The 22,059-nt window shown below is 38.7% G+C and overlaps 1 protein-coding gene across 3 annotated transcripts in view; it reads left to right on the top strand.

Moving 5' to 3' along the window:
- ADAM23 (ADAM metallopeptidase domain 23) overlaps positions 1-22,059 on the top strand; it is a 147,976-nt gene that overhangs the window by 78,998 nt on the left and 46,919 nt on the right. For all 3 annotated transcript variants that reach the window (XM_037043500.1, XM_037043501.1, XM_037043502.1), the window contains exons 5-10: positions 7,391-7,473; positions 8,790-8,853; positions 12,857-12,929; positions 13,709-13,785; positions 15,747-15,812; positions 20,747-20,818. In XM_037043500.1, the coding sequence (XP_036899395.1) occupies positions 7,391-7,473; positions 8,790-8,853; positions 12,857-12,929; positions 13,709-13,785; positions 15,747-15,812; positions 20,747-20,818 (435 nt within the window). The remainder of the gene's footprint in view (positions 1-7,390; positions 7,474-8,789; positions 8,854-12,856; positions 12,930-13,708; positions 13,786-15,746; positions 15,813-20,746; positions 20,819-22,059) is intronic.

Raw genomic sequence — 22,059 nt, 5'->3', positions numbered from 1 at the left:
AATGAAGGTGCTATTTTTTGATCACTCCCTCATTTGGTTTTAAATTTAAATGTGTACTGCTTCACACCCTCTAGGATGGCTATAATAAAAAAGATGGATAATAACACATATTGGCAAGAATATGGAGAACTGGAATCTTTATAAACTGCTGGTAGAATGTAAAACAGTGGAGCTGCTTTGGAAAATAGTTTGGCAGTTCCTGAAAATGTTAAGCATATGACTCAGCAATTCTAAAATTATATATATATATATATATCCAGGTGAATTGAAAATATATGCCCAAGCAAAAACTTGTACATGGCTGTATATAACAGCATTATTTATAATGGAACATCGGAAACAGCCCAAGTGTTCATCCATTGACAGATAAATAAACTACATGTGGTATATTCACACAAAGAAATATTATTCAGCCATAGAAAAGGATGAAGTCATGATACATACTACACCTTGGATCAATCTTGTAGACATGCTAAGTAGAAGGAGCCATTCTGCAATGTTACAGAACAGGGCCAAGGAGGGTGTATAATATACTGTTACCTAAAGGACCCCTGAGTAGGTTTGCTATGCTCGCCACCAGAGGAAAGATGTCTCTCCATGCCAGAGATTTGTGAAAAGAAAAGGAAATGTTTATTTAAAGCTATACAGACTTAAAGTAGTGACCCAATGTCCCCATTAATATATTAAAGTCCTTTAGAATACCCACAGATGCACACAGTCCTTTCTTCTCCCTCTGTCCTTATCTGGGGTACTGTGTCTCAGGAAAAGAAGTAGAAGTCCGTGATTCAGGCTCCCAGCACCATCTGCTGTGTCGCCACCAGGATCTCCAGCTAATCCAAAGCCATGTGGCACTTCCTCATGGCCCACCAGCAGGAGTCCTTTCACCCCTTTTCTTCCAGGCAAAGTCTCTCCTGCTTCCTAGGCCACATGGCAAAAGGGAGCACCCCAAAGCCGTGTGGTTCTCTCTTCCCAAAGCTGCGGGGGTTCCTACCCTGGCCAAAGCCGCATGGTTCTCCCTCAATGGCTGCTGCATCCTGGTTTAAATCCCAGTGCCAGTCTTCCTCTGCAGCCCCATTTCCGACTCCTCCTACAATCGGTTACACCTGCCAGCATTCCCGTATCCTTCCTTTACTGGGCTGCCATATTGGGTCTGAGCAGGTATGACCCCACGGCATGGAGCCAATCATCTCTAAGCTCTCACACAGGTGCTGTAACCAGGGGGAGTTGCCTCCCAGTTACATCTTGGGTGGAAGTCACTTCCATCCCCCTGGCTCAAAGCATGGCCACAGCCATTTAACATATCCATGAAACCAATGAAAGGTTATAGAGATGTTAAATGACCATGCCAGAGGTTGTCATTGGCTAGTGGAGCTATTGCTGTTGCTGTACAAAATAGCTCTGTGTGTTCCTGTACAGTTGTTGCTGTACAAAATAGCTCTTTGTGTTCCTGTTCCATGTGTTCCTTCCCCCAACTCACACCTGTGGCGGGGAGAGGAGAGGACATCCTATATATCTTTCTGATATTTCCTGGACAGCTTGAGTTCTGGACCCCATTCCAAATCCTTATTTGCCCCCCCCCCGGCTGTACCCTGTTACAGTAAGGGAGCACATATTATATCATTGCGTTTATTTGGAATGTCCAAAATAGGCAAATAGAGGCAAGTCCACAGGGACCAAAAGCAGATAAGTGGGTGCCAGGAGCTTGGGGGAGGTGGTAGAAAGGAGGAATGAGGAGTGACTACTGGTACAGGATTTCCATGTGCAGTAATGAAAATATTCTGGAATTAGTGGCGATGGCGTCACACCTCTCTGAATATACTGAAAACCAGTAAATTGTACTCTTTAAAAGAGTGAATTTTATGGTTTGTCAGTTATATTCGAAAGGCAAAAAACCCTCAGGTGGGGAATGAAGTTTATTTACCTGCTTTCTCAACAAACAAGAATCCTCTGTTCAAGGCAGGTCTTGCCCCTTAGGCTCATGACTAAGCCATTCTTGCTTTTATTAAGCAGTATTGATTCTGCTTCCTGTGTTGTAGTCACTGTTCTAAGTGTTGGATACGTATCAGTGAACCAGATAGATAAAAATCCCCGCCTTTGTTCTTTTCTTTATCACTGCAGTCACGTCACCCTCCGCAGTGCCCCCACTGCAGCGTTCGTGTGTGTGTACTTTCCTTATTGAGTTGTCTCTGTGGCTCAACTTAAGCTCCCTTCTTCTGTGAAGACTTTTTTTAAAGTATATTTTATTGATTATACCATTACAGTTGTTCTATTCCCCCCTTCATTCCCCTCCACCCGCACACTCCCTCCCCCACCATTCTCCCCCCCTTAGTTTATAACCACGTGTCTCAAGTTCTTTGGATTCTATATTTCCCCTACTATTCTTGCCCTCCCCCCTATCTATTTTCTACCTACTGTCTATGCTATTTTCTGTACCTTCTCCCCCCTTCTCCTCCTCCCACTCCCCTGTTGCTAACCCTCCATGTGTTCTTCATTTCTATGGTTCCACTCCTGATCTAGCTGTCCTCTTGGTTTGCTTTTGTTTTAGGTGTGGTTGTTAATAACTGTGAGTTTGCTGTCCTTTCACTGTTCATATTTTTCATCTTCTTTTTCTTATATAAGTCCCTTTAGCATTTCATATAATAAGGGCTTGGTGATGATGAACTCCTTGAACTTGACCTTATCTGAGAAGCACTTTATCTGTCCTTCCATTCTAAATGAAAGCTTTGCTGGATAAAGCAATCTTGGCTGTAGGTCTTTGGATTTCATGACTTAGAATACTTCTTTCCAGCCCCTTCTTGCCTGTAATGTCTCTTTTGAGAAATCCGCTGACAGTCTGATGGGTACTCCTTTGTAGGTGACTGTCCCCTTATCTCTTGCTGCTTCCAGGATTCTCTCCTTCATTTTAATCTTGGGTAATGTAATTATGATGTGCCTTGGTGCATTCCTTCTTGGGTCCAACTTCTTTGGGACCCTCTGAGCTTCCTGGACTTCCTGGAAGTCTATTTCCTTTGCCAGACTGGGGAAGTTCTCCTTTATTATTTGTTCAAATACATTTTCCACTCGTGGCTGTTTCCTTCCCCCTTCTGGTACCCCTATAATCCGGATGTTGGAACATTTAAAGATGTCCTGGAGGTTCCTAAGCCTCTCCTCATTTTTTAAATTCTCATTTCTTCATTCCTTTCTGGTTGGATGTTTCATTCTTCCTTCTGGTCCACTCCCTTGATTTGAGTCCCAGTTTCCTTTCCATCACTATTGGTTTCCTGTTCATCTCCCTTCATTTCAATTAGTTTAGCCTTCATATGTTCCTCTAATTTGTGACTATAATCAACCAGTTCTGTGGGCATCCTGATAAACAGTGTCTTGAACTGTGCGTCTGAGAGGCTGGCAATCTCCTGGTCGCTTAGAGTTATTGGCTCTGGGACTTTGAGTTCTTCTTGCACCATATTTTGGGCCGTGGGTTTCCACAGCCCAAATATTTCCAGTGGGTTCTGTTTTCCATTGGGTTGTATTTAAAGTAAGTCAAACAAAACCACTGCTGTCGTTTGATCAGTAACCCCCGGGAACCTGCTCTTTCCCCGCTGTGCATTGTGGCCACTAGGCCCATGCCGTTGCTTTCCCCAGCCACTTCTGATTGGAAAGTGCATTAACGGATCCGTTTGGCTTCAGCGTGTCATTATTTGCAGGAGTGGCCTGGTGGGCTTCCTAGCCTGTCAGCCGCATCCAACCAGGTCGCAGTTACCTGAGCATCACCTGGCAGTGGGGTGTTCAGCTCCGTGAAAGTGGTAGGCTGAGAGAGTTGGGGAGCATACTGACTAGGATTTACAAGTTCCTTTGTCTACTCAATAACTCTCACTTATCAGATGCTCCACTGTGTTCAGTTTAATTAACCGACTGACAGCTCTGAGTCCCAAAATGCCCCTGGACGCTCACGCAGACTTGTGCCATGCACCAACCAGATGAATCCCCGATGGCCCCCTAGCCTGCTGTTTGCTCAGTCACAGATCTGTGGCCCAGGCATAGCTGGCGATCTCAAATTCACTGGCCAGCACTCCTGAACTCTCTGAGGCCCTTCGGACTGGGGAAACACCAGTTTGAGAGTCTGAAGATGTGAGATTCCATTTCGGCTTTTGCGGTCGTCGGCAGAGCCTTTTAACACCTTGTGACTGTCTCCCCATCGGTAGGTGGAGAGAGTAGTTACTGGGAGACTGAGTGTTCACGAATGGCTAGTCTTGTGTGGACGGCACCCCTGGGGCTGGCCGCGCAGTGTCACTGTTAACGAAGTGGCCTCTTTGCTCTGGTCCACTACTGTTATCCCTTCTACCCAAGAGGAAGTGCCTCTTTTCAGTTGGGATTTATTTAATGTGAAATACCTCAATATGTTACTTTGCAGCGGTGTTTACAGAATGCCACATCGATCCGGAGAGTTGCTAAATAGTATTTTTCTGATAATGCTTTCTTAAAAACTTGATATAAATTTAGTAATTAGTAGTTCAGAAAATTCTCTACTACTACTAATATTAATGCTGAATTAGAACCCACCAAATTACTTACAGCACTTAATATAACTACACAATTAGAGATGAACACTTTTTAATGATGTTGATAAACATCAGGGATTGGATGCTACCTCAAGTCTCACCTGAGGTCCAGAAAATACGGGGCTCTACGTTCCAATAGAGAGGGAGCTGAAACAGTTCCCCTCAGGTAAGATTCTGCCTTAATTAACACGGATAACAATGACCTTTATACTAAGAGAGAGCGCGTCAGCCTGCGCTTTCCAGTGCCGGTGAATGAAACTAAATCTAAGAAAGGACTTGGAAATATTTTCTGGGGAAAGATGAGTATTTTTAGCAGTACCTGAAAAAATACAGTTTTTCTTAGGAAGGTCAAGTAAATATGGCAGTGTTTGCTGTGCACGTCTAATAATCGCCTGATTTGAGATAGCCTTTTGGTGTGATGCCACGTCCTAAATAACCAGTTTGATGGAATTTACAGTTACCTATGACTGCTTTTAGAATCACGTGGAGAGTCCGAAGTCTCATTGCGTGGTATTGAGCTGGATTCTCAAATTACTGAGATGTGTGATATCATTTGTCCTTATAAGTTCCAGAGCTGATTGTGCAAACAGAACTTGACGTGTTACATACAAGTTGATATTTATACATAAGGTTGTTTTACAAAACCCTAAAAGCAACCCTTTATAAAATGTTAACAAGGTTATAATACCGAATTTAGACAACCGACATTGAAAATTTGTATTACACTTACTAAGAGGAAACAAATTGAGTTGGTTGGGAAGTGGACATTTGGCTTGTGGCTGGACATCATTGGTCACTTTAAATGGCCTCAGAGGCTATTGTGATGCAGTATAATAATCAGTGATCAGAATGACTGTAAATTATCAATAAGAAGGCAAAGTACGTCCAATACGCTCCATTTAAGAAAATAAATAGGAAACTTCTGGTTAAACATTGTGGATTCAGTGCTTATATTTATCTATTCCCTTCCATAACCCACTCAAACAGTGGTTAAGAAGCTTAAAAAAGGGCAAAACAAGAGAAGAAAAGACAGCAGAAGAGAGGTGTCCACAAAGTTGTGGGAGAGAGAAAGCAGATGGATGAGGAGTAGCTGAGGTGCGAGCTTTTCCTGCTCTGTGTGGGTCTTCTGGGCAAACCCAGAGGAAGGCAGCTGGCTCACGTCACTGCACCCAGAAAGGCCCAGGAATCGAAGGCACATGAAAATAGAAAAGTCAATTGGAAGTTTACCTGGAGCCCATTTAAATCCCTGATCAATTCCAGACCTTATATATAGTCAGGCAGCCATATCTTCTGTACTCTGGTGAAAAAGCTCCGTTTTTAGAGAAAAATGGAAAGGAGGGAATAATCAGAGAAATAATAAAAGTTTCCTAGAGCTAGAGTGTACGCATTTTCTTGATTAAAAGGTGTAATAGAGTGCCCAGCGCAATGGATAAACAAAGACCCACCCACACCAACACATGTCATGAGATTTTTATAAAAATGGGGATAAATAAAACTTCCTAAAGTCTTCATGAAAGGGAAAATATGTTTGATAGGGAATATCTAACATTCAAATTACATCCGATTCACGACATCAACATTCGAAGCTGTAGCACTATGCAAAATGCTATCAGGATGCCAAGAGAAGATACTTCCCATTCCAGGATTCTCTCCCCACCCAATGGTCACACAGGTGGAAAGACAGAAAAAGTAATGTTCATTTGTGCATGTTCTCACCGGATTTATCTCCCAGGGACACTTTTTCAAGAAAGTATCAGAGGATGTGTGCCTCCAGAAAAGAGGAGGGTGAGGCTGAATGGAGAAGATGTGGATGGGATCTGGGAATCAAAGTAGGAGGTGGGCGGAGGGAGTCCCCAGGGCAAAACTGCAGAGCAGTTTTGGTTGGCGGGTGTGCCTCAGGCCTGGCAGGAGGCCAAAGGGAAACCGTAGGGCGTCTCCGGGAAAAAATGGATACGATAAGTTAGTTACCTGATGGGTTAGACCGTAGGAGAAGAGTTGTCGATAGCATTTTAGATAATGGGGCGATTAAATAAATACATGGGAAAATCAGCCAACAAAAAAATGAAGCCAAACTTCTCAAAACATTCAAATGGAGCAAGGAAGGAAATGCAGTGGCACAGCTATGCACAGTCTTTGCATAGTTGTGATGTAAACATTAAATATTAAGTCAAAATTGATGCTGTGTATTGGAGTGTATTGGGGCAAGAGGGGGTGTTAAGGTTCATTATTAGGAAGATAATTTCTAAAGTGCAAGGAATCAGGAGGGAGGAGTATGAATATTCCATTCAGAAGTACACAGGTAAACAACGGAAGAAGCCGTTAGGAGTGGAACGTGATTGCTGTGGCGGTGGGGAGAGGGAGAAAGGATTTGCGGTATTGAAAACAGGCTTTGTAGTTACCATTTGACTTTGAAAACTAGGTCGTGTGTTACTAACAAATTACTTTTAAAAACTAATTTTAAATAATAGGAAGGGAAACAATAAGGTTTTATGTAATTTTCTGTAACAAATGATTATATACAGCAACATTGTGGTTTCTCCTCATTTAGGCAGAAGACTATTCCAGAACAATACCTATTAAGTATCTACTCCCTTAGATGCTTAAGAAAGGTGTATAAGTTGTACCAGTTGCCTTGGTGTCTTAGTTCCATAAAGCCTCTCGTCCTTCATTAAATTTTATATACACATGCTTGTTACAGGGAAGTTGAAAAGTTGCCTGGTGCTCTCTGGAATTTCATATTAACCAGGAGGATTTTCTGGGACCACCCTCTCAGTTCTTTCTGCTGCACAGCAGTGTCCTAATGGTGAATCACGGGGCATGATTTCTCAAGTCGGCCTTCTTCTGCGTTGTAGGGTGGAGAGCACTGCTACTACCACGGAAGCATCCGGGGTGTCAAGGACTCCAGGGTGGCTCTGTCGACCTGCAACGGACTTCAGTACGTGGGCCTCTCATTGGGAGAATGAACTTGCTTCCCTCCACTCATTCTTTCCGTCTCGTCTGTCACAGATCTGTATTGCAGTGACTCTTTTGTGCCATTCCCATGATAGGGGCTGGATCTGGGGTGATGAACAGGGAGGGCACAGTCTCTGCTCGCTGACGAACACCTAGAGTTTGTAGGGGATTCTAAGATTAATCAAATGATTACACAGATTGATACTGAATTTGCCTCTTTGGTACGGACTGTGGAGGGAAAGGACATAGGGTAACCTGACTTAGATCCGGCAAGGTTTCCCGGAGGTGGATACCGGAGCACATATCAGTTGGTTTAGACCTTAGGATAACTAGGAGTTAGCCAGGTGAGAGTAGGCATGAAAGCGAGGAGCTCATGCATCGGCTTTGAGGCAGGCTTTAAAAACCATCTGTGAGCACCTTTAGAGCCAGACACAGAGCACATCATGTAAAGATGTGGGGAAAGATGTACATGAGTACATCATGTACTCATGCGGGGAAAAAGGGTCCTGAAAATCTTATCTTTACATGTAATAAAATATCCTGTATCTCTGTAAATTAAATGTGATTTCAGCACAGTTATTACTGCTTAATGGAAATTCACAATTTGCAAGCATAAAGATGCTTCTGTTTGCCTCTTCAGAGTCAGATAATTTTAGATTATTGTTATGTGTGAAGAACCCAATTTTCTAACAGATGATATTGAATTTGCATAACAAGAAATTGGGGCCAGTTGTGCATTATTCTGGAATAATAACTCACAATACTGGAACTGCACAAACAGTCCAATCCCAGATTAATCTTCTAATATGTCTATTTAATTTCAAAAATTAATTATATCAGGCATAATTTGTTTGCTCTTAGTGTACACTTTTTTAAAAGATTTTATTTATCTATTTTTAGAGAGAGGGGAAGGGAGGGAGAAAGAAAGGGAGAGGAACAATGTGTGGTTGCCTCTGCACACCCCTTACTGGGGACCTGGCCCGTAATCCAGGCATGTGCCCTGACTGGGAATCAAACCAGTGACCCTTTGGTTTGCAGGCCCACACTCAATCCACTGAGCCACACCAACTGGGGCAGTGTACACTTTTTACACCCTGTGCAGCCTATACGCTGTCTGACTAGAGTGTGGGGACCACAGCAGGATTCCATACAGATATGTGAATTAGATTTGGGGCAATACAAAGGTATTTATTTAGCTATACTCTTTATATTTAAAGATGCAATATGAAGCTCACCTGCTATTCCTTTCTGTTTGCTCTAAGTGTTCATTCTCTCCTTGCATGGTTTCTTATGTTGCAGTGGAATGTTTGAAGATAATACCTTCATGTACATGATCGAACCACTGGAGCTGGTTCATGATGAGGTAAGTCTGGCTGTAACATCAGTTCCCTTATGGTGTTGTATTCTTTCAGCATCTTTGCCTTTGAGCAAAGAAGAGAATATAACTTGGATTTCAATGAACCTTTATGTATTGTACCTATTTCAGACTTAGAATGACACCATGAATTTTGACGCTTACATTAAACATCCCAGGCTACTGGTGAAGGATGATAAGACGCAGCAGAGTGAGGTTTCTGAAGTGAAAGCTCTTTCCGGTCTGTAGGAAGAGCAGAGAGGACATTGTGATTTGTACAGACTAACTTCTTTTTCTTTCAACCAGCTTTTATTGTCACCACTTCTTTACCATTGTACAGCTGTAAGCATGTATTAACCTTTATGAGTCTAAGAACCCTCAGTGGGGAAATTTGTGGCTGCACTATGGTTATATTATGTAATATTTCAGTGTCTTGAGAGGTAGGGATGGAAATAATGTTTGGAGCCATGTACAGGCCAGCAACCTAGACAGAAAATGATGAGGGCGTTATGCTAAGTGAAGTAAGTCAGGCAGACAAAGAAATACTTTATGATCTCACTTATTTGTAGGATCTGAAACAATGCTCAATACATAGAAATGGAAAACAGATTGGCAGTTAGCAGAGGCCAGTAGGGGGGACTGAAATGGGTGAAATTAATCAAAAGGTACATTCTTCCAGTTATAAGGTAATTAAATTCTGGGACTGTAATATTGTACTGTCTATTTGAAAGTTGGTGAGAAAGTAGATCTTAAAGGTTCTCAGCACAAGAAAAAAAATTGTATTATGCGAGGTGATAGGTGTTTGCTGAACTCAATGTCGAGATCATTTTGTAATATATACATATATCAAATCTTGTTGCACACAAACTTATAGCATGCTGTACATCAGTTATATCTCAGTACACTCTGATGGTGTTGCTCACTAATAGAATGTAACCAAATTTGAAATTTGAAACGTGTTCATCAGATAGTGACATGAGAGTTCAGTACATGCTGGGTGCCATTCTAGGTGATGGGGATAAAAGGGTGAACAAAACAGACATAGACCCCAAGCCCCATGGATCTTACCGTCTGCAGGGGCCGACAGGAATGCACAGGCTGAATGAGTAATTACATATAGCCAGGTGGAGTTCAGCCTTCATATTAACTCTCCAGGGAAGGGGCACAATGAGATACTAGTTTTGAACAAAGGCCTTCAAGAAATTAGGCAGCTGGAAGAACATTACAGGAGAAGAGCAAATGCAAAGGCCCTGAGGCAGAACCATTCCCAGAGCCTTGTAGGAACTTCGAGGAAGGCTGGTTGGAGAAGAGTGGGAAGGGGGGATGGTAGGAGGTGAAGGCACTGGGAGGTAATGTAGGGAAGTCATGTCAGTGAAGAGAGCGGCTACTGGGAAAATAGTTTGAAAGTGACAGAGTCAGAATATTGCAGTCATTTGATAGGGAGCAAAAAAAAGGTTTTTATCGTTAGAGATTTTAAATGTAGATATAAAATAAATTTTGAAACAGGTTATGGTCATGTAGGTAATGGTAATGGTCATAATAACAGTTGAGCAAACATTTATTTTTTTTTGTCGTGGCAATTTATACCTGAATATGGGGTCAATTTCAAAGTTGAGACAGAAAAATCATTAAATATTACATGGTGAATGTTTGAATAATCCTGTATTGTTTTCAGCTAGTAACTATAAAAATTAACAGATAATGAGACAACCCCACCTAGATAAAGACATTTTGATTAAGCAAAGTGTTTTTCCTGTACTCCAGTAGTAGGTATAGAGCAAAAGTATTTGACTCATTCAGCTAAAAATTTAAATCCTGCTATTAATTAATAGCCCCGTTACCCTAAAGAACAAAATAATGTAAAATTTAAAGAACTAAACAAAACGAAACTAACAGCTCCTTAAGCTTTAGAGTATTTAAACATGTAAAATGAGGTAATTTTTCATTACATCCCTAACAGGGCAATTTTCTAGCTTTAATGAATTAATAAATGTATATGACTGGGTCTAATAAACTGTCGAAGAGATTGATGAATACAGGCTACTATTACCCTAATGTTTAAAGCAGCGTTTTGCATTCATATACCCACGATCGTATTCTTCCAGAGTGGATTGCTACATGCTTCATGCCTTTTCTTCTTTACCGTCTTTCTCGCTGCCTTCCTTTTATTTTTCAGCTTGTATTATTTTTTTCAGTTATGGTCGGCACTCAACCTTATCTTGCTTTCAGGTGCATGGACACTTCTGTAATGTACAATTGATGCCCATGATAAGTTTAGTGCCTGCCTGGCCCCATATACATAGTTACTATGTTATTGGCTCTATTTCCTATGCTGCACTTCCCATGACTATTTTGTAACCACCAATTTGTGCTCCTTAATCCCTTTACCCTTTTCCCCCATCTTCCCAGACCCTCTCCAGTCTGGCACTGATCAGTCTGTTCTCTGAATCTTTGAGTCTATTTCTGTTTGTCCATTTATTTCGTTTTCTTTAACTTTCCACATCTAAGTGAAATCATGTGGTATTTGTCTTTTTCTGTCTGGTTTATTTCACTTCATTGAACAGTTTGTCCTCATCTTTCCCACCAGTAGAGGGAAAGGAACAGCACTTGAAACTTTTAATTAGTCCGTGTTTAAAATTGTGAGGCTCATTACTCTGGATACGTTTTCACCTGTTACCAGAATTGAGTTTAATGTGCTTGAATTTAGATGTGTTTTGATATTTTGTTTATTATTATTATTATTTTTAGTATGCTTTACACTAAGTCAGGTAATAGGGATGGGATGTTTCTAATGAGAATTCATTACTCTTAGGTAGTACATGAATAGTGAAATTCTTAATTATTGTAAGTCTTTTATGTAACCTATTTTTAAAATTTTTTATTTATTGATTTTTAGAAAGAGGAAAGGAAAAAGAAAGAGAGGGAGAGAAATATTGATTTGTTGTTCCACTTATTTATGCATTCATTGGCTGATTCTTATATATGCTCTGACCAGGGATCAAATCCTCACCTTGGCATTTCCAGATGTTGCTCTGACCAATGAGCTAGGGGGCCAGGGCTATGTGAGCTATTAAGAACACTCCTTCTTAAAACTATTTTTCTGATTATAAAACTGATACAGGAAATTTGGAAAAGTAAAATAAGAACTTAACTAAATAGTAGTTACACATCATCCCTTCACCCAGAAATAACGTCTCTTCACTTTTCAGTGTGCGTTCGTCCAGTTTTCCGATGATATATTCATATATATTTAAAAATAAATTGGATCATTAGTTTGTAATGTAAGTTCAGTAATGTATCTCTCTGAGCTCCTATATTTTTATTTGTAAAATGGGGATAAAATATGCACTGTATGGAGTTCTTGTGAGGATTAAATTGCGTAGTGTGTTCATTAAGAGTGCCTGGCACATGTGATGCATTCAGTAATGGGAGCTAATAGTAATAATAGTAATGGAAATAAGACATTTCTAGAAGTGTAATTTCTAGGGCAAAGGGTATTGATGTTTTCAGGGCTGTTAATAGAACTGCTAAATTTCTCTTTGAACTATGCTACCAATTTTCTCCTGCCGGCAGTGTATAAGAGTACTTTTCACCTCTTTTTAATTAACTTTGGTTATCAATTTTTAAACCTTTGCCAACTTGAAGGCACCAATTCATATATTTCCATTTTTACTTTGAAAGATTATTAAAGTATTCATCATTTTTTCATATATGCATCGACCATTTGTGTTTTTTTCTTGTGAATTTCCTATTTGTGACTTTGGAGAAAGCTAAGACTTAAGAGTAGCTAATAAGACTATCGCTTTTATCTAAATTGAAACAATTGGATGATGCTCTATTTATTTAAAATTGAAATTTGAATGCGACATGCACTTTTCGTTTTTGATAGTTAAAACATTAGCATATAAATGCCCCCGTTTTAGGAAATATATTACAGAAAGTTCTAATACTGTTCCATAGAGGCATAATTACATCTTCTTTTTTGATTGTCTGTAATTGTTTTTTGTTTCAGAAAAGCACAGGTCGACCACATATAATCCAGAAAACCTTGGCAGGACAATATTCTAAGCAAATGAAGAATCTCAGTAAGTTTTAATTCAAACAGCCATTCTGATTTGGTGGAACTTGGTAGACATTCAGGCTCGTGGGAAGCAGAATTGACTTGAGATCTGCAGTGACTTGAGATCGGTGTGGGTGGGTGGTGGAGTGAACGGTGGCGTTCATGTAGTGAGGGATGGATAGTTGTTTCAGGTGGAGAGACTGAGTTACGAAGCCAGGACTAAAGGTGCACGAGGAACCAGGTGTGGCCAAATTTACTGCTCTGTAGCCAACTTGAATACTCTCTCTCGTAGGCTCTGGCCCTGAGACATCTTAAGCATGCTGATTTGCAGAAGCCTTCTTTTGGATATTGCTATATGTGATGTTACTGCTTTTTGCTTATTGATGCAAAAAGTATTTGGTAATCTATGTGGAAGCTTATGGCGTACATTATTTTTAGTTCTAAAACGAATTAAGCATAGTAGAACTCTCTTAAATTTTTAGATATTGAAGGTCAGATGATTGTAGATGAATATACACATTCTAATGAGTCTTGAGTAACTCAGTATGTTTTTGATGATGTTTAGAAGAAAATTATGTTTGGATTATAATTTATTAATTACAAATTGGATTATATGTGTGATTGTGAGAATGTGAAATGTTTAATGATCAGTGTACATTTTTCACCTTAATTTTGATTTGAGATGAAATCTCTTATCCGGAAGATTTCGTTCATGTAATATTCCTTCATGTGATATTTGAAAAACACACTCCCATTGAAATGCAGTTGAACATAAATTTTGGTATTCCTTTTTCTTTTACTCAGGTATGGAAAGCAGTCACGAGTGGCCCTTTCTATCTGAATTACAGTGGTTGAAAAGGAGAAGGAAGAGAGCAGTGAATGTGAGTGTGACCTTGAGCCACAGGTGGGGCCATTTCACTCCGTTAAGTTGTTGCCCATCATCACACAGTACCTAAGCGTACCTAGAACAGTTAAGATGTGGGCAGCTTCCTCTTACACAAAGAACAACAAACCAAAAAACCCTAAAATTTGAGTCTTGTAGGCATATTAGTTTTTAATCAACTTTCCCTATAGTCTGATTACAGTGTTCTATGAACCCTGATGTCGTAGAAGGAATATATTGTTTTAGCTCTATTTTCAAAGTATTTTCTTATGAAAATTGCAGTACATTTTTTATTGAAAATATAGCAGATTTTTAAAAAATATGGCTTTCCCTGGCTGGTGTGGCTCAGTTGGCTGGCCATTATCCCACCACCTGAAAGGATGGCATTTCTATTACCAGTCAGGATACACCCCTGGGTTGTGGGTTTGGTCTGCTGTTCTTAATGAATGCATGGGGTAACTGATGGATGTTTCTTTCTCACATAGATGTTTCTCTCTCTCCCTTTCTCCCTTCCTTCCTCTCTATCTAGAATCTATAAAATAAAAAAATTATAAATATAACAATATGTCTCATATAATAACATCATATAAAACCTTTCTGTTAACAAGAGAAACAGGAGAGAGTTAGGTTTTTAGATATTGGCTAATCACACTTATTTTTTATTTCTTCCTAATGAGAACCTCTGTTATACCAAACTTTGAAGCCGCATGTGTTTTTCTGAACAGAATGAATCTATTTGACCATTAGTATCATAATAGTTACTAAATAAGAATCATATAATTATGTAATCAGCAATTGTCTTTTGGCTCCCATGCATTGATAAAAGTATAGAGGCTCTGTAACTGAAATTATGTTGCTAGTCTTTTTCATAGTAGATTAGAAAGCGTGGTGATGGGGACTGTCTAGTAATTACATGGTGAATAGTATGTAACTGAGAATTAATTCCATAGCATATAGATTACATGGTAATTTACTAGATAACTTAATGAGTAATTATACTGGAAACTGCATATTTTAGGTAATGTTTTGGTGAATGTAATTTTTCTGAAAAAATTAGGCCTCTAGTCATCAAAAACTTAGCTGCAGGTCAGATCTTCCTGCTTTTATGGTCCTGTCCTTGTATGACGGTGGCAATTGATCCGTGTTTCTTTTTCTTATTCTTTTTTTAAATTAGAGATATCTTTTTAGTTCCTCTTGGAAGAGATACCTTAGTTACTCTTTAGTTCTGTGGTTGGTAATAAGTTTTATACAGGCTAATGACATTTCACTAAAGCTCACCCCTATGAAATATAAACTGATCAATGACCTTGTAGTCTTCTAGTTGTAAAAAAGAAATAGAAGTCCGAGTAAAGGCTAAGATACTTAGCCCTTGCTCTTACAGATTATCTAGTAATAATAAAAATTTAGAAGAATTTAGAATATTGCCATTGTTAATGTTTATTCCTGGGAGAAGTCGTATGTTGAATAATTAGTATACTATTATTAAGATTTCACTCCATCGAGTCTCTGTTTTACTAGAGTTGGTGACTTTTCTAGATGTACTTTGCTATTCTTGTTAAATGTGTTTTATATAGGTTTTCCTTGAAGTTTTAAATAGAGATGAATATTTTATCACATCTCAGAGCCAAAGAAATTGAGATTATTTGTTTTAACAGAATTATACTGTACATTTTTCACTGGAATATTTCTATATATAAAAATCATATAAAAACAACATAGGTGGTTCTCTATCTTGATGAGTACTTTAATAACACTTAAATATAGTTCTTTTCTGAATACTTGAATGTTTGTTCACATGTTATGGTCCCTTTTTTCTGTTTCTCTGAGCAGGTTTCTTCAAGGGTGTTTATTAAACAGGCAGCAAAGGGTTCTTCTGAAATTCAAAGTCAGTCTATAATTGACCAGTCCTCATCCGAGATGGTGCCATTCTCTCTGACCATATGCTTTTATTTTCTACAGCCGTCTCGTGGTGTGTTTGAAGAAATGAAATATTTGGAACTTATGATTGTTAATGATCACAAAATGGTAAGAGTATAGAATCAATGTGTTGTGGACCCAACAACTTACTTGAAAAAGAATACACTTCACTTTTTATTCAATGATCATTCATTACTCATTAAAGCCAAGATACTTAGATACTTTATTTTTTGGTAATATTAAATGACTTCATTTATTTTATGGTGTCTTGGAACACTGGGTTTTATAGAAATTTCAGGACTCTAAACTTTCCCCCTAGTTAGTAATGATTGTAACTTGGATGGATTTAACTTTGGTTTTTAATGAAATTATTATTTATTTTTTAAAAATACTTTTATTGTTATTCAATTACAGTTGTCCCCCATTTCCCCCACTTACTCTCCCCTGCCCTGCCCACCCCCTCTCACGTCATCAACATTGTGGGGCAACTTTCACTTGTCTTCATGTAAAATTCTTACTCTCTGCTTTTCTTTTCTTTTCTTTTTTTCTAGAGAGAGGGGAAGGGAAGGAGAAAGAGAGGGAGAGAAACATCAATGTGTGGTTGCTTCTCACATGGCCCCCATTGGGGACCTGGCCCACAACCCAGGCATGTGCCCTGGCTGGGAATCGAACTGAGACCCTTTGGTTCACAGCCCGTGCTTAATCCACTGAGCTACACCAGCCAGGGCTGCTTTTCTCCATTTATGTATTTGGTCACTGCTTTCTAATTTCATTTCATGTCTTTCCTCTGCTAGCATGTTATTTTCCTCGCCAATTATTATGATTTGTGGCAGATATAATTATAGGAAATAAGCACCTGTATTATAATAAAGGTATGCCCAAAGGGACCATCCTTAACTGACGATTAAAACACTGGAAAGATGAAGCCCTAGCTGGTGTAGCTCAGTGGACTGAGTGCGGGCCTGCGAACCATGATTGCAGTTCAATTCCCAGTTAGGGCACATGCCTGGGTTGCAGGCCAGTTCCCAGCAGGGGACTCATGAGAGGCAACCATACATTGATATTTCTCTCCTTCTCTCCTTCCCTTCCCCTCTAAAGATAAATAAATAAAATTTAAAAAATTAATAAAAAAAACATTGGAAAGATGAATAATCTTTTGTTACTTCTGTCAAAGTAAAATGTGATTCAATGTGTCATTTTACTAACACTTAAACCATGTATGAGAAATAAATTATTGCCCCCTCCATTGGCCTCTCCTTGAGATAAAGTAAGAAACTTTCTTAACCATATTCCACTTAACCATTTCTCTTATAAAATATCTTGGCTGAAGCCTAGAGCATTCTAAAGAGTTTGGTCCGTAGGTTATTTGCTAGTATAGTCAAGACTTTTGGCATGCTGGGAAATGTTTAACTCCTGGCGCTTTGAAAAAAAAGTCTTGATTTAAAAAAACTAAACTAGAATAATTTACATCTGTTTTTTCCATATCAGGAGATTTGGTGTAGGGTTTTAGAGTAATCATCCTACTGAGAGTATTCATCTTATAATCTTTGTGCTAGATGAGGCAGCATAGTTATTTTGATAACTGTAATCCTTGGATTGAAAATCAAGCTCTAATTTTATCTTATTTTTTCCAGAAAACAAATTTCTTAAAGATTGTATTTGTTTAGGAAGAAAAGGCAGATTTGGCACTTTACATGTAAATTATTTTCAGTATTCAGATCATGTGAAAGTAAGTTTTCTCATAAATGGAGATTGGACATTTTCCTTTGTATACACAATTAGTTCTCATTCAGGCAGGAAATAGAAATGTTCCCTGCATTTACATTCCAGCTTACCTCTTTAATTCAGAGTAACCTCATATTGGCCTCCTGAAGAAAATGCAGATATCTTGTTTTGAACAAGCATCACATCATCAGTGGATTTCATTAGGTGCACACACACACACAGTCTCTCAATTTTGTAGAAAGCATTTTGGTGGCTGGCTGGTGGAGCCTAATTTGTGAGCCAATTAGAGCCTTGAAAAGGGTCTGCAAATATTTCTTTGAGCCATTAATCTAAATATAAATATTAAAAACCTTTTTCTAATAGAAAAATGATTGAAATGTTTTAAAGTACATGCAATACAAATGTTCTGCTTACATTTTTGCTGTGTTATTATGCATAAGTCAGCAAGGAAAATGTAAGTAGCTAAAATATTTTTCAATTTAAACTTCACTTGATTTTTCTTATTTTAAAACCACTGTTATTTATTTTTAGTTTTCAGTTATAGTTTACATTCAATATTATTCTCTTAGTTTCACAGCATACTGAAAAACTCTACTTTATAGGTACCTACCAAATTGAGTTCTCTCTCATTAATAATCATGATTAGGAATACGCATAAACTCTTTTCTAAGAATTGTTAACTGAATGAATTTACCTCCTATCTCAACTCAGAGCAGACATTGAACTCCAGCTATTTTTATTTGTCTTCTCTGAGTCTCACTTTCCACATTTATAAAATGGGGATGATAAAACCTATCTCAGAGAGTTGTATGGAACAAGTATTTCTTGTAGGGTACTTATTGCAGATCCTAGTGAATCCTAGCTGCTCAATTAAATGGAAGTTCAAGTGAACAAATCTGGCAGTCACTGTTCGTCCCTCTCTTACTCTCCTACTCATTCAGCTGCATTGGACACAGTTGACTATTCTCTCCTGTTTGAAACATTTTCTTCATCTCTTAGCTTCTGTGACACAACAGCCCTCCCACTTCACTGGCCATTTCTTAGTCTTTTACATCTGAACTCCTGAGTTATAGGAGTGCTCTGAAGCTTGGTTTGGGGCTTTCTTTTCTTATTATCACTCACCTCCCGAGTGATCCCTTCCAGTCTCAAGTCTTCAAGTAATAGCATGGCTTCAAATTTATCACTCTGTGCGCTTCTAGCCTCTGAGTTCCATAGATACATATTCAACAGCTTATTGGACATCCGTACTTGCGTATTAAATAGGCATCTCACATTGGACATTTCCAAATCAGAACTCTTGGTTCCTGGATCCTAAACTTCTTTTTCCCTAGTCATTCTCATGATTTTATTTTAGATGGCACCACCACTCCTCTGGCTATTCAAGTTCAAAACGTAGGAGACTTCTTTCATTCTTTTCTTTTCTCACCATCCACAGCCAATACAGATGTCCAGCCTTTGTTATCTTTTACCTGGACTGTTGTAATAATTCCCCAACAACTCTCTCTTTCCATTTCTGAACCTCTCTAATTCACTCACCTCACAATAGGCAGGGGGAACTTTCTAAAAGAAAATCGGAGACTGGGAAATTACAAACACGAAATAAGTGAAAATCTTATCCCATTTTGATAGGCTTTCAAAAGACCTCAGTTTTCGAAACTTGCATGTCACATTTCCCCGCCCATTATACTATAGAAAGAGGTTGCCAAAAAAGACCAATTAGTATTCAGAAGGCAAGTCAATTTGTCCTCATAGTTGTATAACACCACTGCATAAAGGAAGTTTCAACGAGTATTTTTGCTTTCTTTTTGTGACATGTGCTTCTTAATGGCAAGACTTTTTTTAAGCGTACAAGTCAGTGGTATTTTGTGCCTTTACTATGTGGTGAACCATTATCTCTCCTTAGTTCCAAAACATTTTCATCACCCCAGAGAGACTTTTGCATTTGCTTTTAAAGATAGGCAACTTAAAATGCCGTACTATTTATAGCAGCTTCTTTATTCTCAGTTTAAAAAAGCAGTTAAAATGTCCTTCTGGGTCCTCTCATGGTACAAGAGGCTAGGGGTCTCTCTGCAGCCTCTTTATATAAACAGTAATTCACAAGGGTCCCACCCTCCTCACCTGAGCACCCCCAAAGGTCTCACCTCCTAGTACCAACATTTTGAGGGTTAGGATTTCAACACACGAATTTGGGGGCAGATACAAACATTCATTCCATAGCAAATGCTATAAATATAACTGGTTCTCAATTAATGAATGCTTCTAATAACAAACTGCTCATTTATTGAACATTTATCATGGGCTGAGAAAGTATGCTCAGTATTATCAAAAATAAATATCAGATATGTAAGCATTAAGATATATTCTTTGTTTAAGGAACATAGTCACAGGGTTAGAGAGAGAATGAAATGGGGAGAGTCTGATGAATTTACAGTGTGAAAGTGGGCAAGGCGGAACACAGAGCATCATGGTTTTTAATGTAGAAATATTTTGAGTCTTTGTGAGGATGCATTGTTTTAATAGTTGTAATTGAAGACACATTGTAAAAACTTAAGGTGCGAGTTTGGGAATGTTTTTCTTTTTTTCTCAGTAGAGGGCAGGAGCCCCTGTGGTAGACTTGTTTTCAAGTGTTCTCTCAAAGACAGCGTAAGCAAAGTACACCTTGCTAAAACCACGTCTGCTGTTGCTTTGTAACTATTCCATTGATTTATTTTTCCTTATTTTCTTGAATAATCATAAGCTATTGGTACACTTCACTTCTACTTTATGTCTTTTCTTTCTTCTAACTTCGCGCAGTCAAAAACCAAAGTCTTCCTTCGGAGGAGGCATTCTGAAAGAATGTACTGGAATGTATGGCAGATACATTCCATGTCATCAACAGTATTTAAAGTGCTGCCTAAGCAATTTTCTTGATGTGTGCGTGGCCTTGAGTTTAAAGTGAGGAAGGTGTCCAGTTGGAACTGAACATCCTGGTGTCGGGCCTTTATAAGCTGGGAAATTTGTTTCATTGGTGATGAAAGGATTGTGTTTATAGTTGTGGAAACAGAAATAAACTTACTTCTCTGGATCCAGGCTCCTCACACGTATTTCTGGAGGCCCTCTCTGTTACCCAGAATATTGTGAGTGTTTTAGGTTGTCAGAGTTTTACTGCCTCACATAGAAATAATATGAGAACGCCATCATATCCAACATGGCGCACACTAAGTTCTGTATATGTAATCTCCAATTTCTACTGTTGCTGTGGGCTTTCTGCTTTTGCCGAATTTTGAGATTTGCCATTATGATTTCGCAGTGACTGATACCTCTTTTTGCCTCCCCAGTACAAGAAGTATCGCTCTTCTCACGCACATACCAACAACTTCGCAAAATCTGTGGTCAACCTCGTGGACTCTGTAAGTATCCAGTTTTCTCAAATCTATTTTCCCAAGGCAGAATGATTGATATTGCTATGTGCTCACTTTAGCTCTCTCCTGGGAAAAAGTAAAAACGCCACCTTTAAGGCTCATCTGGCTAAGGGAATATGCAGTGGCCTGCTTCACAAAGAGGGGTGTTACCAGACTCTCTGGGGACTGCCCAGTTATTCGCGGAACTCCGAAAACACATTCGAGTTGCTTCTGAGGACATCTGGTTCTCACTGTCACCAGCGCCAAGGAGGACAAAAATGCTGGAGAAAATTAGCTGCCAAGTAGAGTGTAAATTAAATGCAACAGAGGAAATTTTGTTAATAATAATCAGTTGAATTTACTGACTTAAATGTATGGCAGAAAAACTAATACACTGAGGTGGATTATGTTTGAAGGGTATAGGAAATACAAAAAAATTTGAACCCAAAATTTATCTTCTTACTGTTTCTCTTGGATGAATGCTTCGGACTTCATTTCTAGGTGATAGAATTAAGTGCGTCTCCCAATAAAACCGATTTGAAACAGTAAAATGCTTATCTCCTTACGAAGACCTCTAACTCTAAAAATCTTTTCTATTGATAATTTTTTTGTAATTTACAGGGAATGATCATTAAGATTTTCTCGCCTTTTCCTGTTTTAGGTAGGAAATCCATAGATGTGAATATTATTCATTATATTCCAATAACTCGTTCATTAGACTAGTCATAAATTAAATATAGCATTCTACTTTGTCTATTCTAACGTAAAGTGCTATTTTTTCAGCTAAATATATTTTTATCTGATATTTATTGTACGTTTCTTCTTAACTGGTGAATAAAAACCTTTTTATAAATTGCTAAATACTTAAATGACACTTATTTTCTCCAAAGAACTGCCTTCTTTTCTGCCTTTTTCGTGGTTCAAAACCTCCAATCATATGCAGACTCATACAATGCTTGGTAGGCACAGCTGGATGGGCATAGAGTGTCGTATGGAGTTAGGATTGAAATTCTGAAAGCCAATTTATACCTGGTTTTCTTTAATTTTAGCTCCTGTCAGTCTTCTGAGAGGAAAATTATAAGTGAATATGGAAATGAGAATATTAAACACACCTTTCCCCCGCCAGAGCTGTTTACTTGGCAGCATCCCTGTTAGTCGTTTCAGCATGATTGAACAGAATTACATCTTGAAAAGTGTAATTTTTATTTTGTGTTACCATACAAGGTTCTGAGGCTGAACAATTGATTTTT

This window comes from Sturnira hondurensis, unplaced genomic scaffold (genome assembly GCF_014824575.4).
Source record: "Sturnira hondurensis isolate 20B ecotype Veracruz unplaced genomic scaffold, ASM1482457v3 Scaffold0004136, whole genome shotgun sequence".
NCBI classification, from domain to species: Eukaryota; Metazoa; Chordata; class Mammalia; order Chiroptera; family Phyllostomidae; genus Sturnira; species Sturnira hondurensis.
Note: the sequence above shows the minus strand (reverse complement) of the source record. Positions and strands in the feature narration are given on the sequence as shown.